A 23,135-nucleotide genomic window follows, 5' to 3' on the forward strand; every position below is an offset into this window, starting at 1 on the left:
TTTGTGGTGATACCACTTTAAAGGAATGGGTTGCCTGAGTCAGCCAGGAAAACCAATGATTTAGCATATTTTAAGTCACAGATCAACATGCATGACTGGATCGACACGTGAAATGCGTAGGACCTAATTATTATTATTTTTTTTTAAGAAACGTCTGTAATCTATAAGAAATAACAAAAAGTTTGAAACTCATTAAGGCTGCTATTGTAGTTGTTGTTGTTTTTTGTTTTTGTCATTTGGAACTGTTACTGAAAATATCATAGTTTGAATTTACTAATACAATTAAGCAATGTCCATAGAAATGTTTTACTGAAAATATCATAGTATGATTTACTAATACAATTAAGCAATGTCCATAGAAATGTTTTACTGACAATATCATAGTTTTGGTTTACTAATACAAATAAGCAATGTCCATAGAAATGTTTTACTGACCATATCATAGTTTGGGTTTACTAATACAAATAAGCAATGTCCATAGAAATGTTTTACTGTCAATATCATAGTTTGGGTTTACTAATACAAATAAGCAATGTCCATAGAAATGTTTTATTGACCATATCAAAGTTTGGGTTTACTAATATAAATAAGCAATGTCTAAAGAAATGTTTTACTGACAATATCATAGTTTTAATACAAAGTTAAAGCATGCAACATGTTATATACATTTTATAAAGATAGTTGATTTGTGTACATTTTATGTCAGCTGTACATAGTTATATATATAAATAGATATGCCTTAAAAGTTATTAAATTTAGTTTAAAGGTTTCTTTTTTTAATACATTTCATTTTCTATAGCACCTTAAACAAGGACCAGGGGACAAACTGGATGCTGCAATCTTTCCTGATCTTTCAACCTGAAGGTATTTATGATATCTTTTAGTGCATGAGAATTTCTTTCTGACTAGCAAAATGCCAAGGTATCTTCCACTTTAAGTCAGGAAGATAACTCAAAGATTAAATCTTGTTTCTGTTTCACTATGTACTCTAAAGTTCTCAAATGTCAGACTACATAATCATCCTCTGAGCTAAAGAGCTTTTTTTTTTTTAATTTACTTTTTAATCAGCTCAAGATATATAGGTAAATACTTTAGCTCATACCAGTTTGTTCAGATCATTAATGACTAGACAAATTGTCACTCTGTAAGACATTATATTGGACTAGAGGTCTAATGTAAACAACAGATGAAAATTGATAGAAAGTTGTTGTTTTTTTAAATGCCAAATAAAAGACAAAACAGGAAAAAAAACATCTTGCAATAAGAAATGTTTTCATTAAATAGAAAGGATAGTGCCTTGCCATTTACCACATTGAAACTGTTTGGAAAAGTCACCATCAATGTTTCTAGAAATACTGTTTATATATCGGTAGCACATCTTAAATAAGTATAAATGTCATAAGAGAAAAAATATTTTTTTCAAAAGGAAGTCATTCTCCTTTACTGCTAACTTATCTCATTTCTGCCTTTACTGCTAACTTATCTCATTTCCATCTTTACTGCTAACTTATCTCATTTCCATCTTTACTGCTAACTTATCTCATTTCCATCTTTACTGCTAACTTATCTCATTTCCATCTTTACTGCTAACTTATCTCATTTCCATCTTTACTGCTAACTTATCTCATTTCCATCTTTACTGCTAACTTATCTCATTTCTGCCTTTACTGCTAACTTATCTCATTTCCATCTTTACTGCTAACTTATCTCATTTCCATCTTTACTGCTAACTTATCTCATTTCCATCTTTACTGCTAACTTATCTCATTTCCATCTTTACTGTTAACTTATCTCATTTCTGCCTTTACTGCTAACTTATCTCATTTCCATCTTTACTGCTAACTTATCTCATTTCTGCCTTTACTGCTAACTTATCTCATTTCCATCTTTACTGCTAACTTATCTCATTTCCATCTTTACTGCTAACTTATCTCATTTCCATCTTTACTGCTAGCTAATCTCATTTCTGCCTTTACTGCTCACTAATCTCTGTAACAAATGTTCAATATTTTCCACCTTAGAGTTCAGTGTCAATAATAACTGCTGCTGTTTTTCAAGAATCTGTCTCAGGGCATGTATTTCTTGAAATACATCACTGTTAACTCTACTGGGCTCAGCCATCTGATGAACTGCAAGGCTAGGCTGCTTTAGGTTAGGGTTTACATCTCCAGCCTCATGGTTAATGTCTTGATAAGTGGTTAATGTATCAGATATGTTTTGACTCCCAGCACCGTCTTCTTGTTTAGAATAATACGTGTCATCTAAAATTTCAACTAGTTCTTTAAGTTCATTCCTATCTAATATTTTCAGAAAGGTTTCAAACCATTGATCTTTCATCCTGGGGATAGAGTCCAGAAGTAGAAACACTGCATCCATTGTGTTTTTTTTTCTTCTAAATTTCTGATTTCATCAAACTGATCTTGACTTATTAGTTCTTCAGCTAAAAGATCTTCTGCTAAAATTGATGGATCAATTTTTTGCTGAATTTCCTTATGGAAGAGCTCCATAATCTTTTTATGATTGAAGTCATCTCGTATATCTTCATCTTCTTAAGCTTTTATAATGTTTTGATAGTTTGCATGTTCTAACGCCTCTTTAAATGCACAGTCAGACTATTCTTTGACATTGTACAAATAAATCATCCGAGACCACTAACTTTTCACAATTTAAACCTTGTATTTCCAGCTAACAAAGCAATGGTGTCCTTTTGTTATAAAAAAGTTCAGTGCTCTTAGACATCATTTGTGCACTTTAACCTGTTTATAGTTTTCAGACTACATACATGTATAAATAGAATACATTATGTAAGCCTACGAAAGCATACATCCAGTTTTCGATGCGTTATCAAACTTTATATATTTTGAATAGAATTAGGCTTACACCTATGATAAAACACATGGGCGTAGCCGAGAGGGGAGGAGTTCAAATCATCACTGGCCTCAGATCTCATTGTCTGAAAGGGAAACTTTACTTACTTCCCCAGTGCAGCCAACTTAAGCAAACTACAGTCACCAAATTTCAGGAAAAAGGGCTTTTGTGGTTTCCCTTCCCCCCCCCCCCTTTCCAATACAAAACTAGAGCATTTTACCATTTTCTACCAGTCGCTGGACTCCAGTGAATAGAAGATTTAGTTTTTGATTTTTTTTAGCGGAAGAGTAGCAGACTAATTGCACTGTAGATACCTCAAAATATGAATTTTTTAAAGCTTTAAATAATGGAAATAATAAAGCTTACAGCGCTCCCCCAGACTCCCAAGCTGTCCCTTGGCGGTGTGTACTGCCTTTCACTAATTATAGGAAGAGAGTATTCTAGGGTAGAAAAAACGTTTAAAAGAATGAAAGATAAGAATTTAATGAATATTAATTACATATACACACACTAATATATATATTATTAAAATTCCCCCCCCCTACACGAAAATATATGACATGCCATTTGTGGGCCGGTTTATATGGTAATGCCCGGGCCGATTTTGATACCCAGTCCGCCCCTGATCCGAAGCATCTATCTATACTGTAACATCCGAACATCTATCTATACTGTAACTGATGTATGTCTAAGTTGTATTTGAAGTATTCCTAAATACCTTGATAATTGTAGGTGCATGAGTACCTTGTAAGGTGTATTACTGATGCTAGCTGTAACATACTCCGTCACAACAACAGTATACGACAAACAAAACAGGATCAAAGGCTCAATGACTAAGTTCACTCCAGATGAAAATATTACAATCTTTAATGCAGATTGGGCCACAGTCGAGTCAGTCGCTACAACGATGGTATCCCCTTAGCAATAACTGATCTAAAAGTCTACATTAATCTCTAGCCCTAACGTCTAATGTTGTCACTATAAAATGTGCGTTCACAGTCAGTCCACTATAGTGCATTCCTAATTAAACTAAACTAAGTGTTTAATAATACATACAATCTATGAAAAGTCAGATAATAATATTGACAAGCTACCCCCACCCTTAACAATAATAGGCGAGATGTGCGAAACGCACAGGCTGTCAATCCCCAGTTCTTTTTGTTTTTGCTTTCTTGAAGTACGATACATGAAATTAATTATTTTCACGTGCATTTTAAAATGTATACACATCATAATAATGTTAGTGAGATAAAAATAAGTACACTACTCAATAAATATAAATTCCAAATCTCATTGTACGAAACTAATTTTTAATATTTATAGATAAAAACGTTTGAACACAAACACATTTAACGAAACAAATATACGCCTATTCTTTTCAAAAACATATAAAATGAGCATATATCATCCAAAACGTCTTGGGCGATGGACGGGAGCTTCCGAAAACTTAAAATACCCACGCTATTAGCTAACACCTCATATCATCTCTCCATTAGTATATTTAGATCTATAATCTAATTCTAGTCTAGATCTATATATAAAAATCGAATAGATCTAGTAATAGTATAGATTCTATCTTGAGACTAGATTGCCGAGTCTAGCCTATGCCTATAGTCAGTTTTTATTAGAAAAAAGTCTAGATATTAATAAAGACTAAAGTTTTTTAATTATTAGATTATTAGATATAGACATAAGACATAGATCTAATAATACTGTAATACGTTTACTATACTCTATACTTAATCTACTAAACTAGAGATCTATCTATAGATCTATCTATAATCTAGTCAATCTAGATCTATACAATATTCATTATAATACTTCTACTTATAATGACGTATTTAATAAGTTAGTACTTAGACTTAGATCTATTATAGTTTATTAATAGATTTACTTTTCAATGCCTAGACCTAATAATAAAATTGCGAATGATGTCTATAATGACTTCGACTTAAATGTGATTCTGTTATTTCTGGAGATGAACAATGAAAGGTAGTTCCGGTTTCCCCCGAGTCAAGTGGTTGTCTGTATACATCGAGCACCGTGCTTAGGTTTAGTAAGTTTGTAGCGGGGATCTGAAGTTTTAGAGTCTATATTTAATGGTTTCAATTTACTCATTAGCACTAAACTATAATTTGTTATAACAGGAGAATCTAGAGATACATTTTTTAATAGTTTCAACTAAAACAAATAGTTAAACCTTTGATAGAAGGTACCGAAGCGTTGGCCTATAATCTGCTTTACTGAGATCAAGATTTCTTGATCTACAATGAATGACTACACTTACAGTTCTTAGCGTTCGGGTAACCAGTCCTAGAAAAAAAAAAAAAGTAACACTTTCATCTCCCCTTCCTCTCTGCCCAAAAGTAAACAAGCTTGAACTTGAGTAGAACACTAAAAGTTGGACAGCAGACCAGTGTGTATTGTTTTTTCCTTGTGCGTAATAGGCTTCAGTTGTTTAGCGAACAAATAACACATCTGATAGTCAAGGATAAATCGAGATCTACTCTTACAGTTACACAGGCCAAATGTGTTTTACCCCGCCCTTTCATTGTTAAATTTGGTTTCTAAGTAATAAAATGGATCTAGATCTATTTCGTCGACGTATTTTTGAAACTTTAATGTAACATTTTGTATATAGTATCACAGCGAATTTCTTAAAAAATGATAGCACTTTTAATAACATAAAAATACATCATGTATCCAAAACAGAAAATAATTCTTAATGTTATCGATGTGCATAATGTATTAGAAATTAGCGGAATATGAAATACATAACGTTAAAAAATAGCTGAAGTTTATGAAAATAACAATGTTTCAACTAATATGCATGTTATCCCATATATAGGCCTATATATATATATATATATATGTGTGTGTGTGTGTTTTGTGTAGTTTATACCAAGCCTTTTTTTAATCTTACAAGAACGTTTGTAAAAACATCTTCTGTATGTAGATCTATCATCGGCAAAGTGACTATAAAGGAAATATCATTGATAATTTAAACTCATCCTTAAACAGTTCTTAGCCCTTTATGAAAACATTCATATAATTATTTGAACATTCAGGAAGTTCGTTGATGTACTCTGTATATTTTAAAATGCTTGTGAATGTAAAATCTTGTAAAAATAGAGGAGCAACAGCAATAGAAGTATAGGAAGACAAGGCCATTCTTCTCTTTGTTGTTCTACAATCAGGTCAGAAACTACCTCATTGATCTCTGTCATGTATGCACTAAAGGAAGAAGAAATAAATGATTGCTTGTTGGATCATAGAAAATATTTGAAAGGCTTAGAATTAGTGTCTATTCATTGAAACAATGAATTTGATCTTTTTTTTTTTTAACTAATGGAAGATAAAGTCATGTCTGTTGTCATGTCTGTTGTCATGTCTGTTGTCATGTCTAATGTCATGTCTGTTGTCATGTCTGTTGTCATGTCTGTTGTCATGTCTGTTGTCATGTCTAATGTCATGTCTGTTGTCATGTCTGTTGTCATGTCTGTTGTCGTGTCTGTTGTCGTGTCTGTTGTCGTGTCTGTTGTCGTGTCTGTTGTCATGTCTGTTGTCATGTCTGTTGTCATGTCTGTTGTCATGTCTGTTGTCATATCTGTTGTCATATCTGTTGTTATGTCTGTTGTCATGTCTAATGTCATATCTGTTGTTATGTCTGTTGTCGTGTCTGTTGTCATGTCTGTTGTCATGTCTGTTGTCGTGTCTGTTGTCATGTCTGTTGTCATGTCTGTTGCCATGTCGTAACGATTAGACGAGACGTAAGTTGACACTTATGAAAACACTTCAATAATCAAAATAATTCTTTTATCTGAACATAGCTCGAAAACTATTTTAAACCCAAAACATACCTCAAGAAACGTTTGCCCTAAAATAGTAAAAAAAAAAATGAACCCAAATATATCCTCTGTGATGAACTTCGCCGAAGGATTGTATTCATAGGTTGATGAATTCATATGAAATGACCATCACACTTGCCGGGGATTATATGATTAAACTTGACAATTCAATGAAATGAAGAAAGAAACATCTCTCTGTATTTTCTTCAAACTTCTTTAATAACTTCTTCAACTTTCACATCAAATTAATTTCTTAATTCAATAACAACTTGACACTTCATAAATAAAACTTAAAGATACATAAAACTTCACTTAGTATAACTTCAACTTCAACTACTAAAACTTTACTTAATGGACCCGCTAATATCACAAAACTTGTTACTAATCAAGAACTGAGCGAGGACCATCGCTCTACAAGAACTACTACTATGCGAGGACCCCGTCTAACTGACTTTCCCCTTATTTATACTTTCTTTGATCGTACGTTCCAGAATCACGGAACCTTCTCAGATAATTATTTTAGTAACTTTGACCTTCTAGAAGCTGACGTGTGCTATTTTTTTCCTTAACCCCTTTCTTTGATTGGATACCTAAAATTAACTTGTTTACGCTGGACACTTGCACTGGTTTGAACTCGAGCTTCTAGAAACTGGTCGAAATAGGTCACAGACTCGACTCGTGACAGCCTCCATGAAAACAATTACGTCTACAGATCCATACGTAAGTTTTATGATTGTAAAAAAAAAAAATCTATTATTAGTGACACGCGATGCAACAAAGTTGCACTTGTACATTAATCATTTTAAAAATAGCAAGACAAAGATAAAATGACTTTCGGGAAAATCAGCTATTATCTATCTATTTAATCTCGATCTATCTATCTAATCTATCTATCTATCTTTCTATCTAATCTCGATCTATCTATCTAATCTATCTATCTATCTATCTATCTATCTAATCTCGATCTATCTATCTAATATATCTATCTATCTAATCTCGATCTATCTATCTATCTATCTATCTATCTAATCTCGATCTATCTATCTATCTATCTATCTATCTATCTATCTATCTAATCTCGATCTATCTATCTATCTATCTATCTATCTATCTATCTAATCTCGATCTATCTATCTATCTATCTATCTATCTATCTATCTATCTATCTATCTATCTATCTATCTATCTAATCTCGATCTCTATCTATCTATCTATCTATCTGTCTGTCTGTCTGTCTGTCTGTCTGTCTGTCTATCTATCTATCTATCTATTTATACATCTTCGAATATTTCCGCTTGTAGATCCTAGTTATTCAAGAGTTGAATAAATTAATGTCCAGGGACGTTACGCGCATCGTCTTTCAAGTCTAGATGTAAAGGCCTATCATTGAAGTATTATAAAGTCTAGTAAGTTTATAGATTGGTTTAACCAGGGTTTTTTTCTCGTTTGGAGTTGGGGGGTAAAGGGTTGGGATTTTGTTTCTAGTTTAATTGATGAAGGACATGGAGGAGTTTTCCTTTTGGAAATTAAAGAAATAGAATTATGAATGTATTCAATTCAAAATATCTGGAATCTATACGCCAAAAAAAATATTACACAACGGATTTCAGAACAGGATTTTCCCATCTTGACTAATGCCTAAGCTTTTATCTCATGGCAGTCGTTCTACGACTGAATGCGGACAACCAAATATAGAGGTAGATACAAATATAAAACCTTGACAAAGTTCTAGCCTTTTAAGGCCACACAAATTGTAGAGAGTTCCACGCCTGAGTGCCTAGTGTGGGCCTACGGAGAATATATCAGCTTAAAATGAAGTGCGCGTTCACCTTGGATGCTGAATAAGAAATAAGTCAAGCGGAGAGTTTTCTAGACCTTGCATGTAGTTTAAGGTTTAAGCTGTATTTATCTTTCTATTATGTATCTATCATTGTATATTTATCTGTCCTATTTGTGTGCAGGCAGACCACGGCTTGATGATGTAGAGCAAGGGAGGGCAACCTTTTTCTATTGAGGTTCTCATTGAAAAAAACGATTCTGAATGGGGGCCGCATATATATAATGTGTACATACAACATAGATAAATGCGATAGCTAACTATGTATAACACACTCTGTATTGAGGAAACAAGTTTCAAATTTATTATCTTTTGCATCACAACATTTCACTACCAATGTACAATTGTACTTAATGTGAAGTATTGAACTGTTTAAACTCGTCCGTCGGTCAGTCAGCATCCACCTGTTCTTACGCGTATTTATTTTTAAACACGAAAATTCTTGTTCACAGGTGTATGTGGACTTAAAAAAAAATTGATAGTTTAGCAACAAAGTTTTTTAAGTGTGGAAATGAAGCTTCTGGCAAAGACCCATAAAACTCCCTCGGGGAGACACGGAATAGTTTAGACTGAAAAGATTTAATATGCACATACGCGCTTAAAATCAATTTCAATAAAGCGAATTACAAACAAGAAGTATGTCTTCTACTCTTCATTAGAAATGTTAGCAACAAAGTCACAGCTAATGTCGTTCAAGGAACATACAACAAAGTCACAGCTAATGTCGTTCAAGGAACATACAACAAAGTCACAGCCAATGTCGTTCAAGGAACATACAACAAAGTCACAGCCAATGTCGTTCAAGGAACATACAACAAAGTCACAGCCAATGTCGTTCAAGGAACATACAACAAAGTCACAGCCAATGTCGTTCAAGGAACATACAACAAATTCACAGCTAATGTCGTTCAAGGAACATACAACAAAGTCACAGCCAATGTCGTTCAAGGAACATACAACAAAGTCACAGCCAATGTCGTTCAAGGAACATACAACAAAGTCACAGCCAATGTCGTTCAAGGAACATACAACAAAGTCACAGCCAATGTCGTTCAAGGAACATACAACAAAGTCACAGCCAATGTCGTTCAAGGAACATACAACAAATTCACAGCTAATGTCGTTCAAGGAACATACAACAAAGTCACAGCCAATGTCGTTCAAGGAACATACAACAAAGTCACAGCCAATGTCGTTCAAGGAACATACAACAAAGTCACAGCCAATGTCGTTCAAGGAACATACAACAAAGTCACAGCCAATGTCGTTCAAGGAACATACAACAAAGTCACAGCCAATGTCGTTCAAGGAACATACAACAAAGTCACAGCCAATGTCGTTCAAGGAACATACAACAAAGTCACAGCCAATGTCGTTCAAGGAACATACAACAAAGTCACAGCCAATGTCGTTCAAGAAACATACAACAAAGTCACAGCCAATGTCGTTCAAGGAACATACAACAAAGTCACAGCCAATGTCGTTCAAGAAACATACAACAAAGTCACAGCCAATGTCGTTCAAGGAACATACAACAAAGTCACAGCCAATGTCGTTCAAGGAACATAACAATATTTTTCTTGAGATCCCATACTCTAAGCCTGTAGAAACTACAGTAGTACCGAACATCGGAATGTTTAGTAACCAAATCTTCAATTTGTCTACTTCTCGGTTCTAGTTTGGGTTAATAGCTCATGCTCTGATAAGTTTAAGAACAGATAATTGGGTCAAGAATGCAGGTTTGCACAAACTTTAGTTTGCAGAGGTAAGAGTTCATGGTCGGAATATTGTTTTTTAACTTTGTTAACAAATCTTTTTTTTTTTCCTCAATCCAGAAAACTGGCACGATCATTTGTTCGATGCCAACTTCAGACTTTTAACAGAGTTGTTTATAGCATCGAATAAATACTGGCCCTAGTTTGTGTCTTTGGCTGAATGTTCAACACATAGTGTGTACACACACACAGACACACACAGACAGACACACACACACACACACACATATACATACATACATACATACATACATACATATATATATATACATATATATATATTGTGTATATATATATATAAGCGGTCTTAATCAAGAGAGAAAAAAAAGAAAGCTGCCCTGTCCGTGAATCAGAAGCATACACATGTATGAATTGTGGCAAAGTTTGCCGTTCTAGAATTAGCTTGATTAGCCACACCATATTCTGCCCCGTCTCAAGATTAAACCAAAACCAGTGACTCATTTGGGCGCATCCATTGCCTTTCGAGACAAAAGGAGCCATATATATATATATATTTGCGGAGGGGGGGGGGGAGAAAAAATCCACCCAACCCCAACCCCTCGGAAAAAATCCTGGCTACGCCCATGTTTCGACATATTGCCAAATAAAGTAATTTTTATTTACTTAAAACTTTTTGGAATGACATTATAGACAATGTTTCATTCTTCATTATAAGAATCAGAAGTTTCAATAATGTTTATAGATGTTTTAAATTTGTTTTTAATATATTTCCATTATATATACTTAAAGGTCTGAATGTAGAACTTTTACTTTCTATGATTGTTGTTTGCAATGTTAAATTAAATTCATTTTAACCGATACAATAATTGGATTAATAAAATATGATCTAATGAAAACAAAACAAATCATGATAAATGTGATCAAAGCCAAAATGCGAGTAGTTCAGTACTTCTGAACAACTAAAAGGAGAAAGTGCCGAACAGCTGTTGCTAAAGCTTCAGTCACATTATAAAGGGAAGTAATCCAGCTTATGCCACCAATTTAGTAAAGTATAGTTTCTTTCCCTTGTTCGAGATACCAAACAAAATAATTAATTACGGTACCAATAGTGAATTAACATTACGTCATCTGCCCTATAGACCACAAGGCATGAAATAGGAACTTTACTTTTTTAAAAAAATAATTAACTAATTGGCTAATTTTTTAAAAATGATTTTGTGTTGAAATAATTGTGCGAATTTCAGCTTAATCGGAGATTAGGTGGGGGATAAATTGCGTGTACAAACGTTTTGCCAGACAGAGAAACTGAGAGAGAAGATATAAGCCTTATAAATATGAAATGGGCTTCGTTGACTTAAATGTATTAATACAATTTTTATTACAATCTTTACAATTACAATCGATGGTATATATATATATATATGGCGCTACTTTCATGCTTATAGCATGCTCAGTGCGCTTTGGTCCAATCTCATTTGTTGACCAGTGGGGGGGATGGGGTATCTAGGAGTTGGTTTTCCGTGCTGCCTTTAGGCGCTCAGTAAACACAACTCTGCCCGAGTCGGGTGTCGAACCTCGAGCCCCCTTCTAGGTAGCCAAGCCAAGCCAAGTTCAAGCGCACGCTTCCCACAATGAGTGGCGAGAGGATATATACGCTTGAATTTGACTTCGCTACTTGTCAAGGGGACTCGAGGTTCGACACACGACTCGGGCAGAGTTGATTGAACATGATATTTGCGCTTTATAAAAAGCTTAAAAATATAGGATAGAATTAAAGTTATGGCCGCCATTGAGTCTCTTTGCGCGGCATTGTTAGTGTCATGTACAGTTATACAAGTGTGCAAAATCGTCTTTCGTAACTTCAAATTTAGAAATTTAAGTCAAAACTTTACGTCTGACATAAATAACACATCATTAGATATGTAGTGCCTATTATATGTTTAAATGTTTACATTTGCACACAAACATAGTCTATATGGATACAGGCACACTAGAGGCAAACACTTAGTAAATTAAACAATATATTAAATTTACATGAAATGTTTATTAATTTTAAAATTATAAAATGAAAATGTGTGTTCTTTCAATAGGACGTGGTGAATAAAATATATATTGTTATATAAAAAGGTTTGGATCAGATTTAGTTCATTTTTTTTAATGCGAGCAATAAAATGTTATTAGTGTTGTTGTTTTTTTTTTTTATCTTTCTTGTCAATTTCTCCAGTGTAGCAAGCTGGGCTTACGGAAGCGTTGGTAACATCGTTGGCTCTGAGCTGGTGGGGGTTGAGTCTATGGCTGGAAGATGTGTCTGGCAGTAGTCGTGGCACACATCAAGTTTATGACAAACAGGTGACGAGAAGGTGTCAAAAAGGTTAGCAATAGTTTGCAAATCGACAAATACTTGGGGAAATATTCTGTGGCATTTTACGTCTCGAGAGACAATCTTTTCCCATTTCAACTTCTTCTGTGACTAAAGAGGCCAATCCTTGATACACCGCTGCGGTCACAGGTTGGGCATATGTAATTACCAGGGGCTGTTGCATTTTCACCCTTCCTTTTGCTGCTGTTGTGTATGGCATCTGCCTTCCGAGACCCTTCCTTCTATGCTCTCTCTCCATGTGGATCTATCCAGTGGCACTTTTTCCCAATCTAGTGTCAATTTTGAAGAGATTCATGTCATGTTTGCATACATCCGTATACCATAAAAGTGGGCGACCAGTGGCTATCCTGCCTTCTGTTAGAATACAGAATGTCTTTTGGAAGTCAATATATGTCAAAATATGTCCAATCTCAGCTAGAAGTACAATAACAACTAAAGGATTTTACAAGAGTCTGGGATTGCTGTCTGGGGAGAGAACAAGGACAAGTAATGACTAAAGGGTGCACTAATCAACTATGGTTGAATAATCAAGTATACTGAACAAGTAAACATAATCATGGGAGCTAACCAAAATAATTACTCAACATGAGTTGTACATGCTGACAGGGGAGATAATCACGTTAAATACTATAGTCGAGGAGGTCAACGCCGTTAATTGCTCAATATAAGATTCGCTGTTTGAGTTTAAGTAGAACTTAGCTCATGTGGGACTCGTCTACCGTCCACATGCAAGCCCAAGGGTGGAACTTTTAGTTAGCCACGCATTTCTTCCTGAGCTGAGGGTAACGCTTTTTCGCTGTCCATAGCTTTCTTGATCACCATCTCTCTCCGCAAAAGTCGGTCTATGGCTATGTCTTCCCAGTAGTCAACATCCATGTTTAATGCTTTGATTTCCCTTTTTAATACATCCACTTAAGGGGGATCACTATTTCATGTGCCCAATGCCAGTTTCTACAAACTTTCGGGATACATTCGTCCTTATTTCAACGTAGGCGACGTTGTGTGAAGCTAGAAAAGATGCTTGGATGAGCGCTTGAGCGAGTGAGTCAATACTACACACATAATAAATACAAAATATGCCAAGCTACTAACGTAATGTTGGATTAAATAAAACCAGTTATAAAATCCGAATGCTATGAGCTATTGTTAAGTTATCAGAGTAAAACAAAACATGTTTTATTGTTTTAAAATATTAATTTCATGAATACAACAAAAATACTTAGAAAGAAATATTTACTTTTAATGAAAATTATTTACGCCAAGAGTTAATAGGTAGTGGGATTCATTGTACTTCACTCTCGACGTTCGCTACCCACCCGACACTCAATACAATTAGTTGCTTGTATCTCTATTCAATTAAAATATTTTTCGTAACAAAAATAGAAATGTTGATTTTAAACTTTGCAGAATTCTGGTGAGGGAAGAAATGAAAGAGGATTTCCTTTCCCTATAATTTTCTTCTAACTTGCGTCTCTCTTTTTTAATGTTTTCACGTCTCTTTTTAATTTCCTCTTGGAAATTATTTTCGTAAACCGATTTTTCTTTTTTAAGCTGTTTGTCCAGCTCTTCGAGTTTTTGTTCCAACTTTTTTTGTTCTCGCATTCTCATTTCGACACTTGCATTGAACTTTTCATAATCTATTTGAAATTGTTTTTTCAATTTCTCTTTTTCGGTAGCACATTTTTCGTCCAACTTTTTCAAATTTCCTGCAAGATTTTCTTTCCATTCTCTGGCATCCACATTAAACTTAACCTCTGAAGAAATATTTGATTTTAAGTTTTGAACATCGCGTATTAAATCCTGGAGCAGTTTGGTTCCTTTGTCAACTTCTGTCAGATATATTTCTAGCGCTTCAGCTTCAACTAAAATCAATTCGAGAGTTTCAATTTCTTCCTTGAAGGAGCCTTGACATCTCTCAAGTTTTTCAAATATTAGACTAATTTTCATTAACGCCCTCTCGCGTAGGTCTTCAAACTCAAAATTAAATTGAAGTTTTATTTGAGACTCTCTCGCCAGCTTGAAGTTTTCATCATTATATCTTTTACCATTCAGTTGATCCACTAGTTTTAATAGTTCAAGTACTTGATGTATTTTAACACTTGCGTCTTTGGTTTTATTATTCAATAAGATAATTCTTTGGTTGCATTCACTCAAAAGCTCCTTGAAATTCCCGGTTTCTCGTTCACACCACTCCTTAAAAGACAATCCCTCACATTCGATTTCAAACAAGTCTCCATACGTCATGACGAGAATGCAAAAGTCTCTAACAAATGTCTCGCCGAACACTGCCTTTAAAAATGTTATTGTATCCACTTCTTCTTTAGTAAAACGCACGCCGAATCTCAACACGATTAGAAAAGCGTGGTACCCTCTTGGGTTGGCCACTACGGCGTGTTCCATCTCACGAATAAACAAAGCAATAGACTTCGCTTCAGTCTCGCGGGTCTCTTGAACACCTCTGACATCCACAACTTTTATGACGCGGTTATCAATTTCTGAAAAATCAAAATTTACACCAGTAGTAATGGAATTCGTAGATGCGCCACTTTCAAAAACTTGACGTCGTAAAATACTGTTTCCTGCTGAGCTTTTTCCGTGACCAGTTTTTCCAATCAGAAGTAGGTCAATGTCAGAGTCTTTGTCAAGTGACATCTAAAGAAATAGAAAGAGAAAAATTAAGCTTCAAAGTTTCAAATGTTGATAAACTATTGTTTTAAAAATTTAGCAGTACTTATGTCAGTAATGTAAAACAAAGTATAAAACGTGACAGAGAGAGACAGACAGACAGACTCAAAGGAATAAAAAACAAAACCAAAAGAGCATGGTGAAAAGCAATGAAATTTTAACATGTGCTTCATTTTTTGTTTTTAAACAAAGCTTACATCTATTCCCTTTGTCTATCAAAGTTTTTTATTCCATCGAGCTGAAACTTCCGCTCAAAAGCTCATACAGTATTTTTAAAAACTTGATTAATTATTGAATCAGACTTTTATATCTCCTCTAATCCAAGTGTTCTACCCCTATGGCGCTCAAGGGTTTAAACAATGATATCATGTTTCTTAATACTAAATATCAGGAATATCCTTTTTACATATTTCCGACTCCAATCTATATAATTATACTTTTTTACAAAGTAATAATTACATAAAGCATCGTATTCTAAAGATAATTTTTTTTTTTGCAGTTTACACTGTAAGAGGTAAATGTATACAATTACAATTACATGTCAAAGTATAAAAATGATCTGGGGGAGGAGGGGGTTGAAGATTATTGTTTCTTTTTTTAAATATATAATGTGTTTATTAAAAAAAAATGAGAGTTTTTCAAACATTGACATAACTTTTGGCGCCAAAATAGCCATCGTCAAAATGGCGGACCAAAATAATTTACAGTTACACATAGAGAGAGAGAGAGAGAGAGAGAGAGAAAGAAAGAGAAAGAGAGATTGTACCTTATACTTTCGTATGATTTCATTGCCAATTATTGAAGTATTTACCGCCATTTTCGATCATTAGGCTTGTAGCTATGATATGCACCTGTTTTAAAGAAAAGTTTGTTTTTTTATTCAATATAAAATGATGTTCTGATACATTTTATATTTCGCAAAACTAGACAAATCTAGGACTTTATTTCAAACTAGCCGAATATGACACGCAGCCTGATTTGTAAAAGAGTTTTGTTCTTAAACTCTCAGAATACAGCCACGGTAGAAAAAATGTATGATTAAACATCACAAAAGAGGTTTGTGAGCGTCTTACTATATTTTTATCTTCAGAAAACTGCACACTATAGGCACACTATTGATTTTTCCAGCTATTGAAGAAATTTTACAAACTGCTCTACACATTTCAATATCTGATATTTATATTTATGGCCTAGAAATCAGTGAGAAAAGCAAATTTGAAGTTGATGAATTTTAAAAAAAAAAATAATGGAGGGGTCTACCTAAGACTGGAAAACATGGCAAGGGGTCTACGAGAAAAAAAGTTTGGGAACCACTGGTTTAGCTAATAGTGAGCAAATAGATGATATCTTGTTAGATTTTTCCAAGACTTTTGACAAAGTTCACCACCATAGTTTGCTTAAAATTAAAATATGTTGGTATTGATGGTCCATTGCATCAGTTGATTAAAGATTTTCTTAGGGTTAGGGAGAGAACAAACTGTAATAATAAATGGCTCTAAATCAACACCGATAACAGTAAACTCAGGTGTACCTCAAGGAACAGTCTTAGGTCCACTACTATTTTTAATTTACATAAATGATTTACCAAATTGCATTAGTTCAGGAACAAAAGTCAGATTATTTGCAAACAATTGCATAATATATAGAACAATAAAAACAACACAAGGTATAGAAATTTTACAAAGACAATTAGATGAATTACAGAAATGTGAATCAAATTGGAGCATGTCTTTCCACCCAGAAAAATGTCAGTTGTTAAGAGTAACAAAAAAAACTAAAACAAAAAAAAATTCCACTTATCTTATTCATGGTAAACCAGTAACACAGACTAAAAACACAAAATACTTAGGTGTTATAATAAATGAAAAAAACGGTAAGGGAATCCCCATATTGATGAAACTATCAAAAAATCAAACAAAGCATTAGGATTTATTGAAGGAAATGTCTGTAAAACAAATAAGAACATGAAACAAGAATGCTATTTAGCATTGGTTAGGCCAATAATACAATATGCATCCTCTGTTAGGGACCCCTCAACTCAAGAAAACATTAAGTAACTGGGACAGACACAAAATAGAGCAGTGAGATTCATAACAAACGAATATTCAAACGAATATAGGATGGCTGCCTGGTTGTGCGGTTTGCGCGCTGGACTGTCGTTCGGATTTATCAATGGTCGAGGGTTCAAATCCTGCCCGCTCCCATCCCCCGTCGTCCTGCGGGAGATTTGGACTAGGAAGTAAACTATCTTCAACTCTGAAGGAACATCCGAAACATGTAAAACAAACAAACATTTTATTCACATTTGACTAGAGTAACACCCTTGGTAAATTCACTAAATTTAGAAAGCCTTCAGGAGAGAAGACGCAAAAGTAAAGTAGCAATCATACATAAAACACTGAACCATAATCTTCAAATTCAAAAACTAAATCTAAAAATATATTCAGAAAGACAATAAATAAAGGCACATTCCTCGTTCCATATGCTAGGACAAATGAATTTAAATCCTTGTTTAACATGCATGACTAGATGCATTACGCGACGTACGTAATCATCTTCTTTTTGAAGTAACGTCTGTATTATAAAAACTACTAATCGCAAGCGACCAATTAACATCTTTTATTTCTAATTAAACGACATCCAATTGGATTTGAAAAGAAAAGACGTAATGATCAAGTTTAAACCAGAAGTGGAGCTACATTTATTTCTACATGAAAGAGTGAAAGGTCATTTATATTATTGTAACATAAATGCAACTTTTGAAAAAAATTTTTTTAATGAAAATTAATAAAAATCATAATGTTTTCTTGACTTTTCAGGGTGATACGTTCCGAGAAATTACAATTTTTGCGGTATTTAATTTCGTATCGGTACAGTATGGCTATTTTTGGTTACTAACAGTATCACAAGACATCCCTTAACACTTTCATCTCCTAAATAACAATTTCTCATTCTCCTAGTAACCATAACATGCCTACTGTTTCTGACATCACGACCTATAACGGAGCAACGAGCTATTGGTCTACATAAGTAGGTCGCAGGTCAGTGTTGAGGCTTACTATCAGGGCCGCCGCGAGGGTTGTGGGCGCCTGTGTGCGAAATAAAAAATGCCCCCCTCCCCCTCTTTTTTTTTTAGAAAAAAAATTCATTTAGACTGAGCGGACACTGTGACCTAAAGCGCTTTTTGATTTAAATCTATTTTTGTACCATTCCTTTTTCTTTTCATATTCGCATTGTTGACATAACCCCATTCCCTTTAAGATGTTTTATTTTCAATTTTAACTTTGCATTTTTTTTAAAAGAATGTAATGAAAAAGAAAAGAAAATTAGTCTTAATTATAACACACTTTTTAGGTTTTATTTTTCATTTATAATTTTAACACTATGTATAGAATCCAAATTTAGGTAATGAAATTTCACTAAAATGAGCCAGTTTCACAAACCTATATATAATATGTCTATGGTCAGTTGTTTTTTTCCGAAATAGTGTTACCTATATAAATTGTAAGCGTTGTAAAAGTTTCTTCATGGAGATAGAATCGAAGATGCGGCAGGTTTTCGCTCAAGTCGGTCAATAGTATTATGCGAGGGACATTCTAGGTAGGCCTACATATTGCGTACGTACGTCTGTAATGGGCGTGACCTTTTTAACAATATTCTTCGTGTTAAGTAAGACGTCTCTGTCGCGGAGGTTTTTGTCACACAAAAGTCGTCACTATTATAAAGTGCAATAGGCGGAAGAAATTCGACTATTCTGAGACAAAAAAAAAAATCCAGAAGAATCGCACTAGTGGAGACGTTTTAAAATGTTTTCTTGAAAACGTTTTGACCCATATTGTTGCACAAGCGCCTCGCAAAAAGCGGTCTACATTTAAAACGATCTTATTAGAAGATAAAACGCCGTCTCCTACTTAAGAGATTTTAATTTTTGAACATGTTATTTTACTAATATTCAAATAAATTACACTGAAAATAAAACATGTTTTCGACGCCCCCTCTCCTTGTTGTTAGATGGACGTTGACTTGTCGCTATAAACAGCTAGTAAAACTGAACCTGAGGAGAGAGCGCGCCGTGCTAACGGCCCTGGAACGCTACAAAAGGGGCGAACCAGGGCTACCGACCCATACATTAGTCACTCAGTGGAGAGTAAAAAACAGGATAAAACGGACATCATTTATGCACTACGCGTCAAATTTGAGTGCTCAAGCTGGCCTCTTCACTGATCGGGTCCCAATCCGACGGATAAGCACGTGCCCGCCCTGGAGGAGACAGCCCATCCCTTCCATAAACTTCACTATAAACGGGTTGGAGGGGGCCACAAAGCGGCACACACACCCGGATTTACTGAGGAAAATGGCATTGGACACACTAAAGACCTACCCAGCCGATGCCATTTACTGTTACACAGACGGGTCGGTCATGAAGGACCCCGTAAGAGCTGGGTATGAGGCCTATATCTGTTACCCAGACCACGAACCAGACAAGTTGTCAGGCATGTAGCTTTGATGCAGAATTAAGGGCGATAACCAATACTCTCAATTACGTGCTCCAAAAACTGCGTGAAAAGCTAACTGTTGCGACTAACGTTGTAATGGTTACCGATTCCCAGTCCTGCCTCCAAGCCATGGCTGGCTTAGGGGGAAAGTCCAAATTGGTGGAAGAGGCATTAGGCGCCGCAAATAACATCCGCCTACATATTGGAGCTGTCATCGTTATGCAGTGGGTGCCCTCGCACTGCGGCGTGAGGGGCAATGCCGTGGCTGATGCTCTAGCACGAGAAGGAGCGCTGGCCGTGCCCACTTTCAAGTCACCAAGTACGTTCCAACAGGCTACAACAACAATACGAGAGTGGGTACATGAAAAGTGGTTGAAATCCTGGGATGACTCCAACACTGCCACTGCACATGCGTCGCCCAAATCGAGAGGACCCGTGGTGGAGGCTAAAAAGGTCGGAACAAACAACAGTAGCGCAGTGGCGTACGGGACACTGCCCCATAGGTGCGTACTTCGCCCGGTTCCGGCCAAATTTTGATGCCCGTTGCCGACACTGCGGGGAATCAGAAGAGACGGTGGCGCACGTCTTGCAAGAGTGCCCGCAGCTCCGCGAGCTGCGGGAAGACGTATCCAGTGGTTCACTATGTTTGTATGGAAGCTATGAGGCACTACGCCAAACAGCAGAGTTCCTTACCAGAGCATTACGGGAGACCTAGGTCTCCCTGCCTTGTCACCAATTGGAGTTCATCTTAGTACAACTGAACCAATGAAAGCGTTTTGTTTTTTTACTAAAAAGCTTTACTTGAACAAACTTCTTATGTGAACAAAAAAACAATATAATTGTTATTACAATTTTCACAGATTTAATTTGAGATAGAGATCTAAAATAATGAAATTTACTGATATTTAAACGAAATCTAGCTCACCACAAAATAACGTCTATACTCTTTCACGTCTCAAGATTGTCTGACGTTTTACATTTGCATTATGCTAATTTCATCAAATTAAATGCATAAACACCAATCAAAATGTTTCTGAATCATTAGTTACGTTTATTAATCTTAAAAGGCGAAATCTTTCATGCAAAACAATTACAATACAGTATGTAATTAGTGAAAGGCCAATAGTACAGTACCTACGTAAGGTACAATGATTAGTAGAAAAACTAAGGCCTACTGTGTTAAAGGTGAACGAACCCGTTAGCGTCATGTGGTACGGTATATTTAGTCTAAGGGCCCCGCGTATGACACTCCCCAGGGCCCCGCGCTATGCTAAGGCCGTCTCTGCTAGGAGTAAGCACCTAACCGAAAATTACTGGTTTAGGCTCTAGCTACTCGCCCCTGATAACATTTCCTTTGGACCCAATATCTGAGCCACACGCGAAGGCTAGGAGTTGGACTTGTCTAGCCTTTTTGGGATGCATGCCTTTGGAAGCATTCTATATATATAGGTAATGGAGTGCTAATTTTTTTTATATGTATTATTATTACCAAAAAAAAAAAAAAAACATCCCCCACCCACTTAGAAGCTCCGGATCCGCAGTAGACATCAAAACAAAGCTTTGGCAGGATTAGTTTTGTTTTTAACTATATGCCTATTTCAGTAGAACAAAGAAGAAATCTTAAATATTAGGGCAGTAGACAAGGTAAATTAACTTACATTAAAGGAAACTTAGAAAACATAGCGACCTATGAAAAATATACTTACTAAATAGGCCTACACTATGAATATAATTAAATGTTCACTCAGTACAATCTTTAAGTAATCTGTATGACTGCAGTGCATCAACATACGTGTTTACTAGGAAATGAAACTCCAGATGTCCACTTTATTGCTCACTAATTGATCTACTGACACACTATTACACTATAAGATTTTCTCAGAAAGCGATAAACACAAGAGAGAGATACGTGTGTTACCTTATCAGCAAGAACACGATTGGTTGAGAGTTATTGACTGAAAGATATTGGCCTAGATCTAGTGAATCTAACCAAGGTTTTGATCAAAAAGTTATTTAAAGTATTAAACCAGAAAGAGTGATTGCTTGTAATACATAAATATAAGTGTGAAGCCAAGTGCTGAAACATAGGAATGATACTTACATCGTAGGCTACACATAATAAAGGCAGCACCCAACACTAGGGACCTTATTGTTATCGTGGTGCCTTTATAGTGACAGATGCACAGTTAGCGCCAGTGCTCGACTGTCTGTCTGTGTCGAATTCAGTGGCGTCACTAGGAGGGGTGCGGTCCGCACCGGGTGACACCCATTAGGGGGTGACAATTAACTGACAATTAAAAAAATTAAGTGTCAGTGGCTAAATATTGGAATATGTTATTCACAATTGATAAATAGATCTAAAAATATTTCGGCCTAACATATTTAAATTGTTTAATGAAATTCTACATATAGTCTAAAATGTTACATCATACTTTAAATCAAAAGCAGATGTGAAACCTTACTTTCAGCTGCATATTAGCTGCATCTATATAAACACTGCATTGAATTTTAACAATATGAAATACAAATTAGTAGCTTAATAAGTGGTGGAAATAAAGTCCGAAATTAGAACATCAAAAGACGCACGAAGAATAGTCTTCAGAAATGGAAAGTCGGAAAACAAGGGCATCGGCTACTAATACAATTGACAATGAAGTCGTTGCTATGATTGATGTAAAGAAGAAAAACAATGTAGAGGATAAATTGCAAAGATTGTTTCTATAAAATCAGAAAATTTGACATTTCGTGACCATATTAAAGACGAGTCTTTATTTCTTCTTCTTCTTCATTGTTTTTATTTTTCATGTTGGAGGGTTCAGAACTTTGAGTGGGTGGGGGGCAAGTTTTTTTCCAAACCCTAACCCTAACGCCCAGTAAACCCTAACCCTAAGCATAAACGCGCGTACAGCATATATATATATATATATATATATATATATATATATATATATATATATATATATATATATATATATATATATATATATATATATATATATACATATAAAATACACATAATTATATATATATATATTAGGGGTGCACCGGATAGTACTTTTTAATCTTCGCCGGAGCCGAATATTATGACCTGATAGTAAATAGCTTGTGTTGCTGAGCATTTTGCAAAACTGTTAAATAACTAACCTATATTCCTAATAATTGTTTTCCTTTTATTTACCTTAATGCTTTCACTGTTAATGATTGATGCATTAAAGCTTAACAGTATTTATAAACAGATAGGCCTAGCACAAACTAATCTGTGTAGCTTGAGTGTGTATTATATAC

General features: G+C 35.0%; 3 protein-coding genes across 3 annotated transcripts in view; 1 reads left to right on the forward strand and 2 right to left on the reverse strand.

The window, feature by feature from the left end:
* Positions 1–23,135, reverse strand: part of LOC106074337 (uncharacterized) — a 435,581-nt gene that overhangs the window by 220,922 nt on the left and 191,524 nt on the right. The window lies entirely within an intron of this gene.
* Positions 12,314–21,743, reverse strand: LOC106068840 (GTPase IMAP family member 9-like). Its single transcript, XM_056008539.1, has 3 exons — positions 21,557–21,743; positions 16,121–16,205; positions 12,314–15,321 (listed from the first exon to the last, which is right to left on the reverse strand). Exons 2-3 carry the CDS (start codon positions 16,169–16,171, stop codon positions 14,026–14,028), a joined length of 1,347 nt encoding a protein of 448 aa, XP_055864514.1. The 5' UTR covers positions 16,172–16,205; positions 21,557–21,743; the 3' UTR covers positions 12,314–14,025.
* Positions 12,518–23,135, forward strand: part of LOC129922451 (uncharacterized) — a 50,090-nt gene continuing 39,472 nt past the window's right edge. Inside the window, exon 1 of the mRNA XM_056008553.1 lies at positions 12,518–12,660. The gene's annotated coding sequence lies outside the window, so the exon portion shown is untranslated. The remainder of the gene's footprint in view (positions 12,661–23,135) is intronic.

The sequence above is a fragment of the Biomphalaria glabrata genome, chromosome 13 (genome assembly GCF_947242115.1).
Source record: "Biomphalaria glabrata chromosome 13, xgBioGlab47.1, whole genome shotgun sequence".
In the NCBI taxonomy this organism is placed as follows: Eukaryota; Metazoa; Mollusca; class Gastropoda; family Planorbidae; genus Biomphalaria; species Biomphalaria glabrata.